The sequence below is a fragment of the Myodes glareolus genome, chromosome 14 (assembly GCF_982192425.1).
Source record: "Myodes glareolus chromosome 14, mMyoGla1.1, whole genome shotgun sequence".
Taxonomy (NCBI): domain Eukaryota; kingdom Metazoa; phylum Chordata; class Mammalia; order Rodentia; family Cricetidae; genus Myodes; species Myodes glareolus.
This window is the reverse complement of record NC_142039.1, coordinates 42,269,956-42,294,510: the sequence shown is the minus strand read 5'-3', so window position 1 is coordinate 42,294,510 and position 24,555 is coordinate 42,269,956. Positions and strand designations below refer to the sequence as shown.

General features: G+C 45.3%; 1 protein-coding gene across 4 annotated transcripts in view; it reads right to left on the bottom strand.

Annotated features, from left to right (window-relative positions):
• Ripor2 (RHO family interacting cell polarization regulator 2) overlaps positions 1-24,555 on the bottom strand; it is a 111,165-nt gene that overhangs the window by 10,038 nt on the left and 76,572 nt on the right. For 2 of the 4 annotated variants that reach the window (XM_048428164.3, XM_048428165.3), the window contains exons 10-19: positions 24,122-24,247; positions 23,732-23,880; positions 23,335-23,464; positions 17,160-17,828; positions 13,258-13,439; positions 8,619-8,787; positions 6,803-6,938; positions 5,871-6,032; positions 3,366-3,524; positions 464-666 (exon numbers count right to left, since the gene is read on the bottom strand). In XM_048428164.3, the coding sequence (XP_048284121.3) occupies positions 464-666; positions 3,366-3,524; positions 5,871-6,032; positions 6,803-6,938; positions 8,619-8,787; positions 13,258-13,439; positions 17,160-17,828; positions 23,335-23,464; positions 23,732-23,880; positions 24,122-24,247 (2,085 nt within the window). Of the gene's footprint in view, positions 1-463; positions 667-3,365; positions 3,525-5,870; positions 6,033-6,802; positions 6,939-8,618; positions 8,788-13,257; positions 13,440-14,275; positions 14,806-17,159; positions 17,829-22,482; positions 22,609-23,334; positions 23,465-23,731; positions 23,881-24,121; positions 24,248-24,555 lie in introns of those variants that run through there. The other 2 variants (XM_085699315.2, XM_048428168.3) reach the window with 2 other exon arrangements.

The following is a 24,555-nucleotide window of genomic DNA, read 5'->3' as shown; positions in this document are numbered from 1 at the left end:
GTGGGAGAATTTTTTTTTCCTTTATTGGTTTTTATTTTAAACCATACCACTTTTGCTTTTAATTGACAGAATCATATGCATCTCTGGGGTAGAGGGCAATATGGAAGACAAGGTATAATGCTCAGATCTGCCACTAGTATTCCCACGTCCTCACATGCTCCTCATTCTGTGACAATGTGTGACACTCAGATCTACTTCTGGTGTTCCCACCTCCTCACACGCTCCCATTTCTCTGGGTTGGGAAACTTTGAACTCTTCCTGTGCAGTCCTTTTTGAAATACATCAGAAATTGTGACACTAGTAACCTCAGTAACATAGTTTGGTGTCTCCATTCCAGGCCCACTTTGAGCTCTCAACCATCCTCCTCTCCAGCCTCCTGGGTGAGTGCCATAGAGCCCAGCTGGATGTCAGTGGCAAATGACAGTGAAGCCCGTGCCTTGCTAGGCACGATTTAGCATCCTACCTTTTCTCTAAAGTGCTCGTTTTTGGAGGCTGCTGCCAAGTAGAGGGTCACAGCCTCGCTGACCTCATTGTCGCCTCTGGTGAGCAGAAGAGCCAGGGTCCTAAGCACTTCCTGTTGGGCCGGGAGGCTGCTGGGTGTGAAGTCGCTCATTGTCTGCAGCAGTTTCTCATCTCTCAGGGACTGCAGCGTCTGAACCACGGCAACTGGAAGGTGAGGAGCAAGAGCTCACGTTCTGAGAGTGCCGTGGTGTGTGTGTCGAGAACACAAGCATTTCACTTACGCTTTCCGTAAGAACAGATGCATAACAGACCCAAGTGTACAGAAAACCTTAGTCTATGACAAAGGTCAATAATGAAAATAATTATGATGAGATGAGGGCAAATTGTAGGAAAAATGTAAAGGTGAATTTCTACCCTAAAATGGTGGCAAAAATACATAGAATTTTTTTTTAAAGACAGAATCTCATATAGCTTAGGGCAGCCTTGAACTTTCCATGAAGAGAAAGAAGATGTAAAACTCCTAGTCCTTCTGCCTTTAACTCCCCAAATGCTGTGGTTATAGGCATCCATCACTCAGTGCCATACAGACAGGTTCAACAGCCAAATGTAAAAATATACAATGAAGAAAATAAAAAGAAACATTATCTGCCACCTTCTAAATAGTCATAGTAAACACTGTCTTTCACTCAAAACCAAATGCCAAAAATCTAATCCTTGGTGAAGGGTCAAGACTGGAAGGGGAACAATCACTTAGTTTATAGGAATCTAGAGACAATATGATGAACTATAGGATTCTGAATCCCTCTGGGACAAACTGACTGTATTCTGTGAATGCAGATTGGTGTCTAATTCCTGAGTAGACATCCAGCAAGGATATCTCTTGGTCTTTAAAACACAATGATGAGATGGCATCTATTCAGTGACATGGGAAATACATGGAAATAGATGGGAAAGGAAAAGCCAGAGTTCACCTCTTGTAGCAGTCACACCTTTCCCATAGTGAAGAAAGGTGAGAATCATCTAGACATTTTTGCTTTAATTTCCTGTTTTCTTTGCTGTGGATGTCTGTTAGTTCCACTGCTTTGTAAATAAGTATGCCAATAAAAATCCCCAAGGGTGTATTAAATAACAGTTAAACAAACAAATCACAAAAAGCACTTGACAATACAAATACACAGGATACATCCAAGTATAAGGGCAATATAAAACTAATAAAATGCTTGGAAATATTTGACTTTTAACAGCATGAAGCATATTAAGATATAAACAAGAGAAAATATTTTATAAGGAACAATCACTCTGGGTGCATTAACTCAGAGTACCGTACTTCTCCAGTATAGGGGATCCTGGGTTTAATCCCCTAGCACGGCAAAAACAAGTAAACACACACAAACAAATAAACCCCGGTCTTAACAAGGCGCAATTTTGAAATCTAAAACCATGCATGTTCAAATGAAAGTTAAAAGTTGACAAGTAGGGACGAGATATTTGAATATATATTTTCTATTTCCCAAACTTTCTGTAATGTAAAAACTATCCATTTTATAATGAAAGAGAAAAAAAAGACATTAAAAATAAGCAAAGGGCTGGGGACATCGCTCAGTTGGTAGAGCCTCGCACATAGAAAGTGAATAGGTTCAATCTCCACCATCACATAAACTGGGCACGGTAGCATACACCTGTAATCTTAGAACTTGGGAGACAGAGGCAGGAGGGTGAGAAGTTCAAAACAATTTTTGACTACATAGTAAGTCTGAGGCCAGTCTGGGCTAGAGAAACCTGTCTAAAAACAAAAACAAGGGGCTTGGGAGCTGACTCAGCGTTTACGAGCACAAATTCCTCTTCTATAAGACCAGAGAATTTCATTCTAGGCACCAGAGGTGGAATGGCTCCCAACCCTTTAAACCCCAGCTTTGGGGCGAGGGGTACAGCGTCTTCTTCTGGTCTCTATGGGCACTGCACATACAGGCACAAACCCACTTGACACATGGGCGCGTAATTTAAGACAAAAAAAAATAAAAGTTTAAAGAAAACAAACCAAAGGCAAAACTAACTGCCCACCCAAACAAAACAAAAACAAAAAACAACCATGAAATCTCCCAAAGGTCCTGGTCTTGTATGCCAGGCATGCCACCTGCAATGCTTTCTCTAGAGCACATGTGTCCTATGCTATGCAGAAATGTCTCCTTCACAATGCCAAACAACACCCATATTGGCTCAGGATTTAACATTCTGGAAAGCGCAGAACTAACCTGGGTCTGCGCCAGCAAAGGTGCTGCTGTGTGGCACTGTACCCGGTGCTACCCGGTCCCAGAGAACACTCTCCATTCCCTCCTATCCCTTTGGCCTGGATTGCTAAATCTCAATGGCTTTATCGAGCACAGACCTGAGAACCAGGAACCAGCCCCTGACTGCTATCTTCTGGCTGTCCTGAAGAGTGTGATCCTTTATTCAGATACGATGTACACAATATTTGAAGTGCCACATGAAAGGGTTGGACTGAGCTTGGCATACTCCTAGTCACCCCCTTCACCTTCCTTGAACGGGCAGCCTCGTACTTCCTATCTTTCCTCATTCCCCTTCCCATTGGCTCACTCTAAATAAGAATTCTACCACAAAAGGCAATCTGAAATAGCACTGCCAATAGCTGAGAAAGGAAGGATAGCAATGGGATGACCAATCTCCTGTCAGTTTCCCGTTTGGTGAGCCCCTGATGGGGACCAGTGTGCTTAGTGAGATCCTGTTCCAATACTAGGAAGTTTACTAAAGTTGAGGGCCCAGAAGACATCGAAAAGGCAAGCTCACCCGCGAAGGGCAATCATTACTAATCATCCTGACTAGCAAGACCAGAGCTGATGCCAGACCAAGACACTTCTGCAACAGGACAGGAGAGCGCATCCTACCTTGCCTGGCCAGCTGGCTCAGGTAAGTCTCCAGGTCACTCACACCATGGCTGGTAAAGAAACTGTAATACTGGAACACAGTGATGACTTCTGAGCAGAGGCTGGACGACAGCAGAGGCTCGGAGCAGTCCAGGATTTGGGACACCAGTGTTCGAAACACTGGGAAGGAAGAGACAAAGTGGCTTAAGGAACTGGACCAACTTTCATTCATTCATTCATTCATCCATTAATTCACTCACCCATTTATCCATCTTTCATCTTGGTATTTCATGATGAATGTGATAACCACTATCCTACGGAAACTGTGACTATCATTGTACTTATATATCCATTTGCTCATCACGGTACTAATATTGCTTAACCTTTTATCGTGGTACTTACATTCATCTTTAACACGGAACTTGTTATTCATGCATTCACTTAAACTACTTATTTATTTTTATGTGTATGGATGTCTTTCCTGCATGTATGTCTGTGTTCTATGTGTGTGCCTGGTGCCCAAGTAGGCCAGGAGAGGGAATTAGATGCCCTGGGATTGGAGTTACAGACATGAGCTGCCATGTGAATACTTGGAATTGAACTGGGGTCCTCTGGAAGAGCAGTAAGTAATTTTAACTGCTGAGCCATCCCTCCAGCCCCTCATTATGGTACTCAGATCCATTAATTTAGTTGCTCACCTTTTATCAGAGTAGTATAAAGTAAAAAAGTGCTTAAAGTGAGCTATCCTTCAATGTACAGTCAGGTAGTGTCCCTGCTTTCTATATCCACATGACAATACCAAGTGAGTCAGGATGTGAAAGATTTGCAGCTTCCCTTCAGTTATTCTGGGGGCCCTTCCTGTTGGTAGCCACTCAGCCTCCCCAAAAGGGAACAAGTAACCTGAATTCCATTTTTATTTTTATTTCTGAGCATCATGTAGCCAACGTTGATGTCCAGTTTGCCAGGCATCCGTGGCTGACTTCAGCCTCCTGATCTTCCTGCCTCTGTCTCCCGAGGGTTACAGTTACAGAAGCTCAGCATCACACCCAGTTTCCTAGCCTGAGTTTTATCGATTTAAGTGAGCTTTTCCTGTTCCTGAACTTTCACGCCAACAGAATATGCAACATGTACTGTCTATGTCTGGTTCATTTTACTCAACATAGTCTCTATGAGAGCCACCTGTAGAGAGACTATAGCCTGTAATGGCAATAGAGTCTCCGAGAAATGCTACAAGCTACTCTACGATATCATTGCGTTACAGAATCTCCATTTCCACATGGCATTTGAGCTGTCACCAAATTCTGGCTGTTGTGACGAAGGCTGTGAATCTTCTTATGCATGTCTTACACAGACAGGAAGGCTTAGAAAAACCCACTTCTCTTCATGTATTTAAGAGTAGAATTGCTGGCTCATATTGTAGGCACAGACTAGGAGTCCATAGAAACTCCCCATTCTTCAAAACTCATTGTAGGGCTGGAGAGATGGCTCAGAGGTTAAGAGCACTGTCTTCTCTTCCAGAGGTCCTGAGTTCAATTCCCAGCAACCACATGGTGGCTCACAGTCATCTGTAATGAGATCTGGTGCCCTCTTCTGGCCTGCAGGCACACATGGAGGCTGAACACTATCTACATAATAAATAAATAAATTTAAAAAAAGTCATTGTACCATAACTGACACTTTTGTACCCGATGGATTTTCATGGATAAAGCTTACTTTCAGCCCTCTGTGCTTATGGGTCCCATATCTATGAATCTAAGCAACCATAGACCAAGAACACCCAGGGAAAAGCACATCTCTACTGAACATGTAGAGATTTCTAAATGCAGTTACTCCCCAAGCAATGATTGGCCTATCCAAGTGTTATAAGTCATCTGGGGTATACAGGAGGAGATGTGGAGGTTATACACAACCCATACCGGTATAAGCAAGGGATACAGGCAAATACAGCCTCAGTCATGCATGCCAGGTTCCAGCACCATTCACCCACAAACACCGAGGGACAAATGTACAAACATTTGAGCAGCAATACAGACATGAAGTATTTGTGGACTGAATGGGAAATGCCTCCCACACACTCAAGTGCTACTTGGTCCTCAGGCGGTGGTGCTATCTTGGAGGCTGTGGAAGCCTCACAACCTAGGGGCTAACTGGCTGCCATGGCCACGGGGTGAACCTGCTTCCAATCTGTCACTTGTCACATGCGCCCTTCACTTTCCACCGGCCTGCTTCTGTTGCCATGCCATCCCTGCCAGGATGGACTGTGACTCTTGAAATGTGACCAAAACAGACCTCTCCTTTATGAGCAGTTTCTGTCTGGTGTTTTGTCACGGCAGGAAAAAATAATCAATACAGTACTTTAAAAAAAAGTCACGGCTGGCATAATGCACGTTCGCTATCTTTTTGCAGTCTAGCGGACTCGTTGATCTTTTCCCTGTAGTGTGTGGATTTTTTTTTTTTCAAGGCTGGCCTTTTTGTGTGCCCCTCGCCGCGGGGGGGAGGAGGAGGGCTTCTTACTGCCATCTGTACCTGGTTCTGCCAGTCCTGGATACTCTTTGTTGACAGTTCTGGCGAAGCTGACTTCCAGCTGCTTGATCACTCGGTCGGCAGAGCTGTGGTAGACCCCGACTGGGCTGCAGCACTTGGTCCAGAAGGACAGCAAGGACAGCTTTTTGTGGAATTCTGGGATGGCTGGAAAAGAATGGGATGTTGATGGAAAGATGAAGATGGTTGCCTGAGTCGGGTGGGCAAGGTGTCCCCAGGGACATTTTAGCATTTCTTTTGTGGTTTTTTTTTTTTTTTACAGACTGTACTTTTATTTTTTAAATATTTTAATTAGTATAATATAATTAATTATCTAAGACTAGGTCTCTTGTAACCCAGTTTGTACCTCAAACAAAGGACAACCTTGTACTCCCAATCTTCTTGTCTACTTCCAGGCAACTTTTCTTTCTTTCTTTCCTTTTTTTTTTATTCTTTCAGCATGTGGGAGCATGCGAGCACGTGATCATGCGTGCATGCGTGAGTGCGTGCATGCGTGTCTGTGTTTGTGTGTGCGCACGCGTGCGCGCGTGCCACAAATGCTCTACTACTGGTTTATATCTCCAGTCATCATCTTACTATTGATATTGAAATAAGTCTTGCTCAGGCTACCCTTGACCTCACTCTATAGCACAGGTTGAGTCCACGCAGTTTCTCTTCCACAGCAGGGTTTGGAAGCACCTCCTGTGTACAACAGCATCCACTATGGGGGTCAGATTTACCGACTCCACTAGTTGGAACAATCCAGATCACCTGTTCTAAGGGCAGTCTTGGCAACAGAAAACGTCAGAAGCTCTACATGGAGCTGGGTGTCATCTCTGCGTGCGTGTTTTGTCTGCTGTAGACAGAAAAAGCTATGTGCCTCCGGCGCAGGTCGGCGTGCTCTGGTTCCAGGGTCGGCCTGCTGGTGGCGCGCTTACCTTCCACCACAGAGGTGATGTTCCCTAGGTTTTCGTCGCTCACTGCGGCCAGCTTCTCCATCACGAGGACCTGCCTCGATAGCTTCTCCAGGAGACTTCTTGCCACAAAGGGGGTTTTACTGGAGAAGACGATTTGCTGACCAGACAAAAAAAAAAGTTCTTTCAATGATGTCGAGGGCAGGGACCTTACCGTTTGCGCCCTTCCCAATGGGGTTGCCAGGCTGACCTGTGTAACACTTTTGTCCCGGCCTGACAATGTTCATGAAATCATATATGTGTTTGTTATTTTTAACCTTTTTCACATATATCTATGTTCTGGAATTCTCTCAGTGGCAGAGCTCCAGGTTATTGTTAAGATATGGTCTACCAAGTGTTTCAGACTGGCCTGAACTATTAGCTCGGGCTGTCCTCAAATTTATAATCAAAATTATAACATAATAATATATAAGTGTTTTAGCTCCCCCAAGTTCCGGGATTATTGGTAGAAACTCCATGCTCAGCTCTACCCTTCCTTCTATGTAAATTTCAGTTTCCTATAAAATAGCAGAAGGTTAGGTGGATAAACAAGAAAAGATTTGATTTAAAAATGCTTGGGTTCTTTCTGAAAAGTCATTGACAATGACACTGGGACTTGTTTCCTCTGCATATACTGGATTTTGGGGATCCAGTCTGTTTGGATACTCACCTTCCTGGACCTGGAGGGAGGGGGGAGGAACTTGAACCTCCCACAGGGCAGGAAACCCTGACTGCTCTTAGGGATGGAGAGGGAGGAGGAGAGGGAGTGGGGGGAGTGGGAGGGTGTTGGGAGGAGGGGCGGAAATGGAAACTTTTATAATTTAATAAAATTACTTTCTTTTATTTATTTATTTTTTAAAATATTCATTTATTCATTATGTATACAATATTCCATCTCTGTGTATGCCTGCAGGGCAGAAGAGGGCACCAGACCCCGTTACAGATGGTTGTGAGCCACCATGTGGTTGCTGGGAATTGAACTCAGGACCTTTGGAAGAGCAGGCAATGCTCTTAACCTCTGAGCCATCTCTCCAGCCCTAAAATTACTTTCTGATCAAAAAAAAAAATGCTTGGGTTCACGGCATGGTTCTATTTCCCTGTTTCCAAACTGAAAATGAAGAGCATATTTTATAGTCATTATTTTTTTAAAGACTCAATTATACATATTTTATTTTAAATATCTATCTATCTATCTATCTATCTATTTATTATGTATATAATATTCTGTCTGTGCGCATACCTGCTGGCCATAAGAGGGCACCAGACCTCATTATAGATGGTTGTGAGCCACCATGTGGTTACTGGGAATTGAACTCAGGATCTCTGGAAGATTAGGCAATGCTCTTAACCTCTGAGCCATCTCTCCAGCCCTGTAGTCATTCTTGTAGTCAGAGCTATCCCAGCGTAGCCCAAGAGCATTGTCTGTGTCCGGGTGCCACTCTGAGCTCTGCCCATGTATTAGTGCACACAGTTTCTCACAATGGCCTCAGGAGGAGACCCCTAGTGACATCTCCATTTTGTGACAGGAAATCCTGAGTGACTGAGGCAATCCAAGGCTATATACCAGGCCTCAGACCACATAAGCAGGCAATGGTTTCACGTGTATGCAGGGAACAAGGAAAAGAAGGAAGGACCTAAATGATTTGTTTGGTGACTCTGCTCCTTTGTCGCGTGGGGACCTGCCCAGGTTGCTCCATTCTCTTACCTCTGAACTCCCATTTCCTTGGCAAAACTAAAACACATAACATGTATACCTCCCTGGCACGTCAGCATCCCACCTCCCACACACCATGCACCCTACCTGGACGAGCTGGGTGCAGTACTGTAAATGTTTGACAATGGTGATGTCCAGGCTCTCGTTTCCTGTGGTCAGTGGGAGCGGGCTTCCTGCCACACTGGTCCCCACGCCTGTGTCTTCAGTCAGAGCTTCGCTAAGGTGGCCTCTGGCTTCCGAGTGCACTGACCTGTAACTGTGAGGCAGGAACGTGGGTGAAACACGAGCTCGTTCTTTCTGTGCACAAACCACAGGCCAAGTTTACGTGGGGACCCCGGTTTGCTTTTAAAAGCAGAGATCCCTTCCCAGAGCAACTTATTTCAGCAACGCTGCCAATTTGCCAGGTATCAAAAGACCGTGCAAACATGGGCCGCCGCTGTTTGCGGTCCAAGCACAATGAGCGCTTTGTGAAGCCGTTTCTCCGGGAAGTCTTTGAACCGGGCCCTCGCTCTGCACTGGCTTCACTAGCCCGCTCTGTGTTCGGGGGATCGGCCAGCTTCTCTGGAATTCAACAGTCCTGTGTTTGTGGTTTCCTATGAGTGAATCCATTAAAGAGTGATTGCGCAGGCCTTGACCTGGCCTCATGCCAAGTGCTACTTGAAGAGAAGAGGAAGGAAAAACTGCCAAGGGCAGATGTGGGGCTGTGAACAGTCAGATGCTGTTCAGCAGGAGAGTGTGGCTATGTAGTTCTCAACCCAGTCCTGTTTCTCCTACTCTCTTTAGACCCCACCATCACACTGTCTGAGGTTATATCATCATGGGCACACACTAAACAGGCTGATTTGTGTGTTATCTGATTTTCTTCCTCCCCTTCTCTTTTTGGTCTAACATAGCCATGTGAGAATTGTCGTGTACCTGAGGCTGGCCTTGCATTCCTGCTTTCCTGTTTCCACTCCCTAAATGCTGGAATTACAGGTGGATTTCACTGGGGCTGTTTATTCTTTTCTCAGTGGACATATGCTTTTGTTTTGGTTTATGAGTTTTATGTTTACTTATTTACTTTTGGTTTGTCGAGACAAGGTTTCATTATGTAGCCCTGGCTGTCCTGAATCTCATTCTGTAAACCAGGCTAGTCTCAAACTCACAGAAATTTACCTGCCTCTGCCGGAGTGGGATTAAACCCTGAGTGGGATTAAAGTGCTGGGATTAAAGGTGTGCACTATTATGTTTGGTCATATTTTATGGTTTTTAAGTTTACAAATAAGTCTTATATTTATCCAGATTATTTTATAATCTGAGTATATAGAATTTTCTTTTTAAAAATGAATTTTTTAAGAACATAAACTTTATTACAAGAATTCTTGTAAATCAAAACCATTACACAAAATTACACAAAATTAACCAGAACCAAGTCTATGCATCTCAATGAGCTTCTATACAGTTAGAATAGAACTGTGAAGCTGTGGACTGTTACACTTACACTATTGAATATAGCTTTGCTATTGAACATATTTTTATGCCTTATCCCTCACCCAGTCTGAAAAATCTATAAGAGAGTTAGAACAAGAAACACCTGCTGCTTCATTTGCTATATCAAAGAACTGGAACCAAACTAGTTGTTCATCAATAGATGAATGGGTAATAAAAATTTGATGGACATATATATGATATATGTATAAAGCTGGGTACATATAGTATTCAGATTTAAAGAAAAATATAATCACAAAATTTTCAGTAAAATGGATGAATTTAGAATGTACAATACTAAATGAGGTCACACAATCTCAGAAAGAAAATAAACCACATCTTCTTCCTCATATGCAGGACCTAGTCAATAATACAGGCATATCTGTAAACAAACACACATGTCGGTATAGTATAACATGCAGAAGAGAGAAAAAGAAAGGTTAAATATTAGGGGACAAGGAAGAACTGACTGCATGTATGGACGTGAGTTATAATGGGGACATAGGACATACAGTTAATGCTTTCTGGTCTGGAAAGTGACTTCCGTGAATGCTGCTGAAACAGCCGCCATGACTGAAGGGTGAAACGACCACCATGGATCTGTCTTTTCAATGTATTTAGTGTTTACTTTAAAAATATAATGATGGTACTGTAGACATTGTAATTTACAATATGTTCTAATATTCAAAAGGGTGGAATATTCCCTATTTAAAAAAGACAGGAAAAACAAAATTTTGGGGGAAAGGAACTTAGTTTTATACTTTAGAATCATTTAGTATGTCTCTCCTAGCAACTAATTCTGCGGAAGCAAAAAAAAAAAACGTTACTTATTGTCATTTTGTGTTTATGAGAGGGGACACGTGTGCTGTGACGTGTACTTAGAGGTCAGAGGACAACTTGTCCAGCTGGATCTGTCCATCCACATTTGCGTGCTGGGATCCAACTCAGGTTACCCGGCTTGTGCGTCAGGAACTTCACCCACTGAGATATTTGGCTGGTGTCTGCTGAAGTTTTGGTATGCATCATGTGAGCCCCGGGAACACCCAGAATCTTTAAAATAGCTAACTATCCTTTTCATAATTGTGTCAAAATTTAACATTAAATTATTTATATATTTTGATCTATGTCTATGTCCTGAGATATTTTTCTGCTTTTTTTAAAAAAATTTAATTTCTTTAGATTAGCATATAAAATAATGGGTTCACCTTGGCATCTCCAAATCTCAGCATCAATGTACCTCGCTTTCCCTGTCGTTCATTCTTTTTCCCTGCCTCCTCTCATTTTTATTTTTTATATGCTCAGGAGGAGGGGATGATTGTATCATTTCACACATGGAAGGCCCGAGTAGCAAGGATGCCGGTAGAGTACCTCGGTTGTACAGGTACACATACAGGTACACAGGGGCAGAGTTTTGCTCTTCCACCTCCCATTCTGCGGTGTCCACAGCGGTGACAGAACCCACAGAAAGCTTAGGAGCTTTGAGTGCTTGCCTTTGTTCGCATTTCCACATAAGAACCATGCTCAGTTTGCACCCTGGCAGGCAAGGCATATTTAAAACATAAGCACACAGCTGGACGATGGTGGCACACGCCTTTAATCCCAGCACTCAGGAGGCTGAGACAGGAAGATCTTTGTGAGTTCCAAGCTAGCCTGGTCCTCAGAGTGAGTTCTAGGATAGTCAAGGACTACACAGAGAAACCCTGTCTCATTCTTCCCTCCCCCCAAAAAACCCCATAACAAAACAAAACAAAAACCCAAAACATGTATACAACTCACATATACACTTGTGCACATACACACGCATACACTCTCAGTGCACACTCACTCACACACTACACAGGCTCACACAGTCCAGATATACACATTCATATACACTCTCATACATACGGGCATATACTCTAATAGGTGTGCACATTCTTCTACACACACACACACACACATATACCTCTTCCTATTGCTTCTAATAACATACAGCAAGACCAATTTGATTAGATAGATTTAAAATCAATGTTCTGTAGAATGTATGAAAGAGGTGATATATTTGTTTAAAATGCTGCAGTTTAGAGCTGTACCTGACATTTATATACACCAGCAAAAGCTAACAGGTGTATAGAAAAGTTTAAGTGAAGGGATATTTTGCAAATTCAATCAAGCCAAAGAAATTTCAAGGCAGCATGAAGAACCATAAATTAAATATCACATTTTCTACATGTAATTTCCTTTTATTTCTAGTTTGCTCATATGTGTGTGTGTGTGTGTGTGTGTGTATATATATATGTATATATATATACATATGAACAAAAACTATATATATATTATCTTATTTTGGAGAAAACCTCTTGGCAACAACAGAAACCAAAAATAATAGAGGATACCATCCCTTCCTCTGTTACATGTTGGTGGATTTTTTCTTAGCAGGTGATACTGGCCATTAAGTTTTTTTGCTTAATATGAAATCACAAAGTGGGCCCGGGATCTGGTTCTAAGAACATTGGCTTGACTTTAGGAGGACACCCAAGGGAGAAGGTGACACATTTTCTACCTGGGGGGGGGGACATAGATCTAATGGAGTGTCAAGCATCCATCTTTCCATGATAGGGGGATGGAACCCTGGCTTTGGGAAGCACACCAGTGATGTCAACCTCATGCAGAGATGAGCTGACAGGAAAGACAGAGGATGCTGAGAAAACAGCTCAGCGAACCAAGGCATTGGGAGTCTGCGGCATAGCAGGGATGGTGGGTCCAGGCCTGGTGTTACCGGCTTGGCTAAGTCAGAAGGTCCTGTATGTGGTCGTTCTATGCGTGCATGTGTAGACCCTCACCACACATCACACATGTCACACAGACGCTTCCTCTGCGAAGAAGTAAAAGGGGCTGTGCTCCCTATGTAGCCTCCAACTGCCAGTAGAATTTAGAAGCTGCACTTGATCAAAAGGAATGCAGGTGTGCCCGACCTTTTGACATTCTGATACAATACCATCATCTATGAAAGTCCATGCTCAAGAACCATGCAATCTAGACACCAACTAAGGTCACAAAATAATGCCATGATGTTCTACGTAAGTTTATGGTTTTGTGTTGGACTGCACTCAGGGCTGTCCTAGGCCTCGTGTGCCTGCCTGCAGCCTGTAAGGCCGAACATGACGGCGAGGACTGTGCCATCCTGGAGCCGTGTACCGGGTTGCCTCTCACGGTCATGGAGGGGGACTGTGTCAGTTGTGATGGGAGAGATGTAAGTACTGGCTGTCTCCACACTCACCCAGGCTTCTCGGTCTCAGTGTCTGAAAACACAGAGTCTGCTCCTCCTCCGATGTGGCAGGCCTCATCCCTGTCCTCGTCCTCTTCAAAGTCAGAGGTGTTGAGGAAATCAAAGCTTTCTAACGCACTCTCAACTGTCAGACTTAAGCTGGAGGATCTGCTGCGGCTGCCTGCTGGCTTGCACTGCAAAGGCACAAGGTACCAAGGACACCATCAACACACCAGGGGGACCAGCAGGACTCAGGGCACCCAGGGGGAAACATGACACTCTCTTACAGGTTTCCAAGCTTTTATTTTTGGCTGGCATTTCAAGTCTTCATCTTGAGAAACAGAAATACAACCGCAGAGAAAAATGGCACAAGAGTTGTGATTTGGTCTAAAATAACCCAGAGTACACGGGAAGAATAGGAAAAAGAGGACTGGAGGTAAATCGGTCACTGGGGGCCGATTGGGGGCCACTGGAGGGGGCACTGGGTGATTGGCAGATCTACCTCTGTTTGAAGTTGCATTACTATAATAATAACTTAAAAAAATGATAACCCGGAAGTCTTGGGAAAGAGAAGTGATGCGTTCCTTTGGCACAGTGCTCATGACCAAATAACACAGAACGAGCAAGGCAGCACCATCGCATTCGCCTGAGACCCCAGGCACTCAGGAGGCTGACTGAGAGCACCATTTGAGTTCATGCCTTCCAGACTAGACTAAATACAGTGAGACTATTTAAAAAAAAAAAAAATTTTTTTTTTTTTTTTTTAAATCAACCCAGCAGACAAAATTTAAAAGCCACTGAGTCATTGCTGACTGTTAACCAGAACCAGCCTCTTCTGCCTAGAGAGTGTCTGCAGGGTGCCGTGCCTGGAGCTCTCTGTCTAAAGTATGCTTTACATCAATGACAAAAAGAATTCAGAAAAGGAATCCATCTGCTCCTGGCTGACTAGGAAGTAAGCCTTGCATTGATTCACTTGCCCAAGGCTGACTAGAGGGGAAGCCCTGCATCGCCATGCTCTATTCAAAGAAGCTTTTATTTTATTTTATTATTTTCATGAGCACTAGGCACAAAGAGGAACAAATGAGTAACTTGAGCATGATGGGAAAATAACCCTGATTTCCCTAGACCTCTGCTTTGAGAGGAACATGTACCGACACCCCTCTGGCCAGGCTCTGGGATTGGGGGAACAAGTTCCTTCAAGAGCAGGTTGCAGGACATAAACTGAAGCATGACTGGTGGGCAGTGCCAGTAGCTACGGCCTGGAGACAAAAAAGAAGCAGATCCACATATTCAAGAGGACTTGAGGTGGGTTAAACAGGACAAGTCCTGCAAGGAAGGCGCACTAAATGTCCTCTGTCCGGCTAGGAAGATCCCCTTGCTGATTCTTAGCACAAGGGAGGGAGGGCCTTGCGGGAATCTGTCCCAGACACTTGGGATGGCCCAGAAGCACTCGGGACATGTCTTTCAGTCTTTTAAATCACGGTTGTCTCATTCACCCTCAGTGATCTCCGTCCGGGAAGCAGAATCATTGAGTCTCTGATCCTCAAGATGTTTAGCATCCTAAGAATGTGAAGGAGGAAGAAAAAGAGAGAGCTTTGTCCTGCGGAAGCCACTCACCCCAAACCTAAGGTCCCAATGATGCTGCTGATCTCAGGGAGAAAGGGGGAACTGTTGTGAACTTGGCCTGTCTTTCGAGTCTTCTTTCCTAAGCCAACCACCTAGGTACAAGATGTTGGCTTCATCGGTCACATCAAAAAGACAGGTGGATAAGGGTTTCACTAGACAATACCGGGACAGTACCGGACAAGAGCAGGCTCAGTCAGAAAGAAAGGACTCTGAGATCACCAAGGTTTTATAAGATGGACAGCAAGTGAGCCCACTGTATCCTGATGAGCTGAGTCTAATCGGTGCCTTAGGCTGGGGCCATCTCTTACCCTTCTCGCTGAAGATGAAACCCCACCACTGTCTTGCTTCAAGGCACCTTCTTTAGTGGGGTCAGTGTGCACCTCTGCTCTTTGAAATAGGTACCCCTTGTTTACAAGGCAAAGCTGGCTGATCACGCAGATGAGACACAAGGCGGAGCACCATCCAGGTGTCCACGCTTGAGCTCTGAGTGCATGTTTTTGAGACGTGTCCTAGGGAGAGCAGATTCTACGGGCCGTCCCTGCTTCTCAGAGGGTCTTTCTATACTGGAACTACAGTGACACTGGAAGACCTGGAGTGTCCCAGGAGGCCTAAATTCTTATTCTCATTTGCCCCAGGCACAAATCTTGTCTGCAGCTAGCTCAGTAAGAGCAAATGGAGAGAAAGAAGACGGTTGCGAAGTTCTAAGACTGTAGCTCCTGATACTGCAAAGGCCATATGAAAGTATGGTACAGAGGAACAAGGGGACCTCCTATGGGCTGGCTTTCAGTTTGCTGCAGCAAATTTCAAGCTTTTTTTTTTTTTTTAAATTTGAGGAATCCTATGTGACCACACAATCGGAGCGGGGAAACAGAGGTTCAACAACTGACCATATACACTTGTCTTCCTATGCTGCGTTTAGAAAGAATGTCCAGCTGCGTGTCAGGCACAGACACATTCTGACGTAGCTGTGACGCTTGATATTCTGTTTGAGGGGCTATCACCCCCTCCCTCCTGCCTTCACACCTTGTCCCTGCTTCAGCGTCAGGGATGGATGTAAGTGTCTGCTGGAATTTGTGGTTCCCCAGCTCCTAGTTTATGAGCAAAGGTGTTAGTGTTACTGATACCTTCGAGATCTCAGCTGGCTGATCTGGGTCAAGTTCAGGAGGGACTACCCTCTGCAAGGGGCGCTGTGAGAAGAGGGGATGGCTCCACAGTGTGGGGCTAACTTCCCCAGCATCCCTGGTACCCCTAGAAGGACCCTAACTGGTGGCATCTTTGTGAGCAAACACCAGTATTTCATATCTAGACTTGGTACGCCTGTGGGGGCGGTGGAGGACATGAACACACGCGCATGAGGGTGTGCATATGTAGGCCAGAGGTCAGCCTCTAGGGTTGTTTTTGAGGTGCCATCTTGTTTTGAGTCAGGGTCTCTGTCTGTCAGGGAGCTCACTGAGTAGTCTAGACAGACAAACTGCAGGGGTCCACCTGCTTCTGGGATCGCTGGGATTTCAAGCCCAGCTCAGCTGTTTCCATGTGGGTTTTGGGGATGGAACTCGGGTCCCCCCGTTTTCATGGCAAACTATTTGCTGTTGGGGGACAGGCCGAACCAAGACTTTCTCTGAGGCCCTGATGTATGGAGAAAAACTATAGTTCCCTGTCTAAGATGACAAATGTGCCTGCTAAGGCAACGATGGCCTGGGGCTTGGGCCTTGGGGGACCTGTGACTTCAGGTCCTGAGAACCCAACACTTCCCTGCTAAAGGGCTATGGTTATCAGTCCCAAGGCTGTGTGTGATCAGTCTGTGACAGACTTGAGCTATCCTGTGGGCAACATTGCTCGAATAGCTTCCTGTTGACTTCGTCTCATTGTATTGCCGTTTTCTGCTGACTCTTGCCCCATTTTTTTTCACTGAAAATTATATATAAAACTCTGTACTCAATAAACTTGCTTGATACAAGACTGCCTGACCCCAACTTTTCCTGTCTTCTTCATCCTCTCATTTCCAGGTCTGTCCTCTCAGGAACCTGACTCTAAAGAATGACCTGTTGGCCCAGATCCTTTGGCCTTAGCCATTCTTAGACCTTCTTTAGAGTTCTTAAACCAATTCCTAATCATTTTAGCTAAGATTATTTGGTGTCAGGAAGATAAAAATGGATAGGCGTGAGTGGAATTAAACAAATCGCCTTCACTTATGTCCTGGGACAGGATAAGATTGGCTATCTTAAATACAACATTGGTTTAGAATGACTTTTCCCAAACCGAATCAGATTTTCCAGAAAGGTACTTACTTTGAGGACATCATCCAAGTGTATGACTTCCTGGTTCAGATCCTGGAACTCTTTGTACTGCTCCTTGTGTGGGTCTAGTGCAAGGAAGAGTCCATTGAAGGCATCTTCCAGGCTACCATCAAGAAAGGAGCGGCCAGCCTCAGACTCGCTACCAACAGAGCCTTCAAAGAAAAGCTTCTCCGTGGCTACGGGCCCCTCGGCTGAGGTGAGCCTCTTCACTAGTTGCTTGGTGATGTTTCCTTCAAACGTGTCCAGCTCCACAGGCTTGAGCTCAGAGGTCTCATCTGATTCCTGCAGGAGAGCCTCGGCAACGCTACTTTCCAGGGACAGGCTCTTTGCGCCCGACCCTGCGGCCACACCGGGCTTCCGGGGCTCTACCACCTCCCTTTTTGCAGGGGTCTTTGGCTCATGGTCCTCACCCAGGGAATTCCTGGAAGATGAGGAGCTGCTGTCCTCCGTGCCCTCAGTCTGTGAGGACAGGCTGCCATGGGTGAGCTCGGCAGGGGTGATGGTAATCTCTGGATGGGCTGAGTGTGAACTGGAGGGTGAGGTGGCCGAGCTGGAGGTGAAGACACAGTCTCCGTCCTGCAGGTCACTAAAACTGAGGGACAGTGGCCTTTTCTCCTCTGCTGCCTTTCCATTTTCAAAGATGTCATCTGGCAGATTTGACTGTGGAGAAGAATACAGCATGATGCATTTGGCACGATTCATCCCCAGACAAGAGAGGAGGCAATTAAGAAGGAAACTCGGTAACATTAGCAATTTATTTGATGTGTGTGTGTATGCAGGCAAAAGAAAAGAAACAAAACAAGTCATTAAAAACTGTTTCCATTGTTGGATATAGGTGAAAGTTCATGGTGCTATTCTTGGGTTTGACATTTTTCAAATGTACTTTGAGGGTGAGTGGGGATGTTGCTTGTTTTTATAAATCCCAGGATCTCACAGTACTCGACAGTCATCACTATGAAGAGCATTACCCATCTTTCTATTTATTACATTTTATGTGTGTACAGTGTGTGTGTGTATGTGTGTGTGTGTGTGTGTGTGTGTGTGTGAGAGAGAGAGAGAGAGAGAGAGAGAGAGTATCTTAAGAGATTTGACACTCCCATGTTCTTTTACTACAATGATGAGATATTTGTCTGCTTCAGTTCTCAACAATCATCTTTTGAAACTATCTACTGACACATTCCAAACTTTTGAAATGCATTTGTTTAGCTTCTGTAGAAACAAAAAAGACTAATGGGTGGTGCATCTATCTCTCAGAAGGCAAACCCTGGGGCTTGTGGAGTCTTGGAAACGCAGTTCTTCGTCAAGCATGCCCTGCTTCAGGTTCCCTCTGGCTCCAGGAAGCTCTGAAGAGAGGTCAGAGGTCACCAGCCAACTGGGAAGAAGGTCTGCCAAGCATGTGTGAGTCCCTGGGCTTGATCCTCACATAGGAAGAGATTTTCAGATATCAAAACAACTGGCTTCTGTCAGCAGAGCAAGTTCAAAGTCAGCATCCCTGCATTGTCTTCCCTGGGGCTGGTGTGCCCAAACTTTTGACGCCGTGACACGATATTGTCTTTTAAAAGATTTACAAAATTCATACCAGGCCTGCCACAGTTTAGTGTTAAAAATCACAAAAGAGAAAAATTTAATGGCTTCTTAACTAAGTTTATAATTTTGTGTTGGGCTATGTTCATGGGTGTGGTTGTCTATAGAAAAGGCTTGCTAGGTATTTGAGATTAGCCTCTTAGAAACTGGTTTCTTTTCTTATATTACGGGCTGGATTTTTAAATTTTATTTTACTGTATTGTGTGTGTGTATGTGTGTGTGTGCACGTGTGTGTGTGTGTGTGTGTGTGTGTGTGTGTGTGAGCATGAGCGTGTTTGTGGAGGTCAGAGGACAACATTGGGTGTTGGTTCTCATCTCCTGCTTTGTCTGAGACCGGCTCTCCAGTTCACCACTGAGTGTAGCATGGCGTCGGGCCTGTGAGTGTCTCTCAGCTCTGCTTCCACTTCCCGTCTCACTACAGGGGCTCTGGGACTGCAGGCGTTTGCACCACCACACCCAGCTTCTGTGAGCTCTGCATAGCCAAACCTAGGTCCTCATGCTTTTGCGGCCAACTGCTTTATCCACCGCGTCATCTCTCTAGCTCCCAGATTAGAAAGAAAAATTGTTTAATTCATTATTGGCGTGTGTGTGTGTGTGTGTGTGTGTGTGTGTGTGTGTGTGTGTGTATGAGAGAGAGAGAGAGACAAAGAGAGAGAGAGAGAGAGACAGAGACAGAGACAGAGAGAGAGAGAGAGAGGGCACACATGTGGAGGCAAAAGGACAACTTTGTGGAGTTAGTTCTCTCATTACTTCCCCAGTGACTGATCTAAGGTTGTCAGGCCTGTACGGCGAAACACGTTCACCCATGGAGCACCTCATTGGCCCTTCAGATTGGGCTTTTAAAGAGCAGCGATTCCTCTCTGTATCCATCGATTCTAAACCTGCAGAGTCAAGCAACTGCAAATGGGAAATGTTTGGAACATGTACAGACCTTTTCTTGCCATCACTCATTACAGTGGGATAGCTCTTTCCCCATCAGTTACACTGACTTGGAGTCATACGTTAACTCATAAGGAGGTGATCTGAAGTACGAGGGGGTGGACGGAGGGTCTGTGTGATCACTCATTTGATGTAAGGGGCTTGAGCCTCTGTGGATTTGGGTGGCTTATGGGGTCCTAGTATCAATTCCCTATAGATACTCAAGGACAGCTATATGTAGTCAATGTTAACCTAATGTCTGTTTTAATTGAATGTAAAGTCAAGAATTTGCACAGTCATGCTGGGAATGATCCCAGCGAGCAAGGGCAATGAGTGAACTAATGAAAGCAGGACAGCGGCCGTCCTCCTCTGAGCCCATAGATGCAGCAGCTCCTGGACACTTCTTCCACCTCTCAAATGCGAGTTCCTCTCTCTACTTTCAAGGTCTGTTATGTCCTTACATCTCTAGTGAAGGGAAAAGGGAAGGTTTGTGGAACATATGGGCGAAGGATCAAAGTCCTGAGTGCTGGGCCTTCTCTGAAAACCCGCTAGGCTCTTTATGAATGCCAGTGTTTGTTCTTCAGGAGGGCCTGTGCAGCCTCGCCTGGACTTCTGTGCACACACTTAGCTGCAGCAGGGTGGGGGAGGAAGCTGCTGGCTCTAGCATAGCGCTCAGTAGCCAAGGGCAATCTGCACTTATTGAATGGCAAATACTAAGCTGTACTATGTTCAGATGCCCTGCTCACACACACCTTCCAACAGGCATCCCGCAGGAAGGAAACCAAAGTGGAATACTATGGCCTCGGGGCTCTCAAAGTGGCAGAAGGATTTGTGTGCAGCCAAACTCTCCAGATCTCCCACTGACTTCACGACCTTACAAACTACCCACACTGTGCTGAAGGAAATTCACTAGGCTATGTAACTGCAAAACTATTCCCCACGCTTCCCAAGACTGCTCACTCCCTCGAAACAGCTTGGCTTTTGGCTTTCATAGCACCGATCACGATTCTCGAGGTGCAGAAGATGTAGCCCTCCTTGAAGCTGGAACTACCAGCGGCTACCGTCTCCTAACACCTTGCTCAGTGGGCTCCCGGTAGCATAGTCCTCATAGACAGAGACACAGAATTCCTCTTGACTAGACTGATTTTACCTTGGTTGACAAAAGACGCATTGGGAAGGATGTTATGAGATCAAGGTCCTAGCGAGGGAAAAGATGGTTCTAGAACCCAGCCATAGACGGGTGAGGCAGAGAACAGGAGGAAGAGACATAGGAGTTCTGGAAAGAGTGTGGGACATTTGAAGAGCTGTGGAGCGTGCAGAAGGGGCAGAGTGGAGAGGGAGAAATGCGTTAGATGGTGTAGTGGGCTGTGAAGAGGTGTAAACGGTTGCCCCCAAGGACCTTTGTATTTCCCCAAATGCTTTAGGAAGTGACCCAGTGTTTTCTAATCTTGCTTAAACTATGCTGTTCAGCTTCTACCAACTCTCACACGATGGCTGATCATCACTGTCAACTGGAGTAAACTAGAATCAACTGTTGAAACATACTTTTGGGTATCCCTATGAGAATGTTCCCAGAAAGGTTTAATTGAGGTGGGGACGACCCACCCTGAATGTGGGTGGCAACATTCCATGGGACAGAATCTCAGCTAGAATAAAAGGAGAGAATGAGGTGAGCACCAGTGTTTGTCTGTGTCCTGACTGCTAACACAGTGTGATCAGCGACATCATGTGCCTGCTGCCATGCCTTCATCACCATATACCCCTTACACTGTGGGTCCAGACAAACCCTTCCTGCCTTAAGTTGCTGCTTGTCAGGTGTTTGTCACAAGTGCTGGGTAACTTCAACATTCCAGTAGCCCTCCCAGGTATATCACATGGGCACGAATATCTATCATATCTGTAGTTATGTGTCCAAGTGCATCAGTCTATTGACTTTTGGTATTACTTTGACACATTTCCCAAATGGTCCTTCCTAGTCTCCTCTGAAACTCCACGAGCGTGTATGTTGTCCTTTTCACCTTCATCTTTAGTTCCATGAACTAGATGTAGCTGTTGTTATTCTTATTAGCCAGAAGTCCTTTAATCTCCTCCCAGGATAATTAAACGTGACATTGATTCTTCAGACAAAGAACAAAATATTCCTCATATGTATGTATACCTGTCCATGCAGTCTCTTAAAAACAATATGTAATTCATAAAAGTAGGTTATCTATCATGTTTCTGTGACTTTCAGGATTTCCTTTACTAGAGCAGGGTGGAATGAACAAAGACTGCACCAACTGACGACAGACAGCTACACAGAAGCAGCTATGATGACGTTGGCTTAAACCCTTTCGAGTCCTTGAGTGCCGGCTTTTGGAAGTCTGATGCCAGTGGTAAACCAGTTACCTTTGGAAATAACAATTTTTCCCGCCTTGATAGGAACTCAGTGTCTGGTGCTCAATTCCTAACCTCCCTGCCTCTACTGTCTGAGTGCTGGGATTAGAGGTGTACCATCACACCTAGTCATGTGGTGTTGAGTTTAGAATCCCGGACTCAAGCACTCGACGAACGGAGCTACACCGCCAGCCCCAGTACTATTGTTTGCTTTTAAATGCGAGAATCTTGTTACCATATAGAAAAATCACAGCATAAAACCAGGAATTGTTGGAAAAGAAAGGCGACAGAGTTGCATGCATGACCATGCTTCCCACCCCAAGGACAGGACAGTTATCACCCAGCAAGCAAGACAGATAAGACCCAAGAGTCATGCTGGGCTGCATGCATAGGCTCCCTGAAGTCAAGCACACCACTCCGGGCAGCCCGCACTCACATAGAATTCTAGCAGGGCCTTGGGGTTCAGGCTGAGGGAAGGCAGGTCACCGACAGAGTGGTTGTGGTGCAGCGTGGCAAAGAAAGTGTCTCGCAAGGCACTCAAGACAGACAGCCGCAACCATCTCTTCAGAAGTCAGGGCGAGATGGGGAAGTTAGTGGAAAGAAGCAGGTTACTGGGTTTCCCTTGGTAGTTAGCAGGGCCTGGTGACATCAGGCAGGTGTCATTCGTATACACTCGGAAAGATTCATGTCAAAGAATGCTTGGAAAAACCTACATGCCATTTCCCAGCCGAAGGGGAAGTAGAGTGAGGGAGAGACAGGCAGAGGAAGTCAGCCCTGGACTCGGGGCCGGTGTGTCTCAGAACGTGGGTTCCGTAGTCACCACGCAATTAGCATGACCTCTAGGAATTACTTTCCCTCTTTCCATGTGTTTATGTATGTGTGTGGCGTGCATGCGTGTACTGATGTATGCGCATGTTTACATGCACAGGTGAGGAGTTCCAAGGTTGCTGTCAGGAATCTTTCTTGATTACATCTCACCTTATTCCCCAAGGCAGGCTCTCTTAATCAACCCAGCTCTATGATAGGGCTAGTCTCACAAACCAGCCTGCTCTGGACATTCCCACTGCAGCTCTTCCAGGCTGGAATTATAGCTCGGCCATCACACCCACCCAGCATCTCTGTAGGATTTGGTGATCCAAACTCCCCTGACGCTTGGATAGCAAGCACTTTAACTGCTAAGGCATCTCTCCTATTCTTGAAAGTCTCTGCTGTGAGTGTTACACATTTCACACTCTACCAGAACTCCCCAACCTTATCCGTTCTATGCCAGAAATCACACTGAACTTACAAAGAAGGAGTGATCTTTGAAGGTAGGTGTTTCTGGGGTGCCCTGGCTATACATGGACATCCTTCGCTGGAGAGCAATGGTCTTGTTCCCAGGGCCTGATGACGGGGTTGTGTCCTCCACATCAAAGGGACTGTAAAACAATAAGTTCTCAGGTCAGCATATCTGTTAAAATCACCTATCGTCTAGGGATGGTGGAAGACGGCTTCTCAACTCAGACCAGTGGGAACAGGGTTGGTTTGGATGGATCAGATTAGGTTGTCAGAAAAAAAAAAAAAAAACAACCTAGAAGGTGTAGCAGTTTGGGTGTGGCTGACACCTCGGTTTACACAGCAGCCCTGAACAGCTTTAGCTGTCCGCACCTGCTTTTCTAGGATGAACGTGAAAAAAAGGAACTTACTACCAGGTGATTTCCAGGTTCAGCTTGATGGTACCAAGGTCATTGATGTCAACAGCCACCACCTGGGGTCGGGCTGCAAACAGCTCTTTGGTCTCGCAGGTCACACTGCCTACCAGGATGTGAGTTGCCAGTCCTTTGAGTTCTGTGACCTGGCAGAGAAGATGAGAGGGGAAAAGGAGGAATAGCCCGTTTTCATTTTCTTCGCAGTCAATGGATTCCTTATTTCTGAAACACAGGTATCTGTAAAATGTTACTTTGTTACAGATACTTTGTCTCCTGTCCTTGAGGCTTTGCAGAGACAGAAGCCTTTGTGTGGGATGGAGGGTCCCCACCCAGGGATAGTTAGGCCATGCTATCAGGAACAACAACAAAAGGCCGCGCCCGCGGTACCTTGATGGAAATGAGCCCAACTATGAGGGGCAAGAAGACTGTTTCTTCTCCGTCCCAGCTCTGTTTGCCGTTCACTTCTATTTTGCCCTTCAGCTTCCACCTTTGCCGGCCATACTTCATGAAAATCTGGGTGAAGACATTAGGCAGCCTCATGTTCCACCGAACTCCACTTCCTCTCCCAGTGGCCAGGATCCAAGGGCCAGGAAATAGGCACCTGCCCTTCATTCCTCTTCCCGCCCCCAAGTCTGGGTTCTCAGTGGAGCCCATGAGGGTTTGGAGGCGGTTTAATTGATTTGTTTATATACTTGAAATAGGGTCTCACTATGTTGCTCTGGTTAGCCTGGAACTCACCAAGTAGATCAGGCTGGCCTCCAAACTCAGAACTCTACCTGTGTCTGACATTTTTTTCTAAAGATTTATTTATTAATTATGTA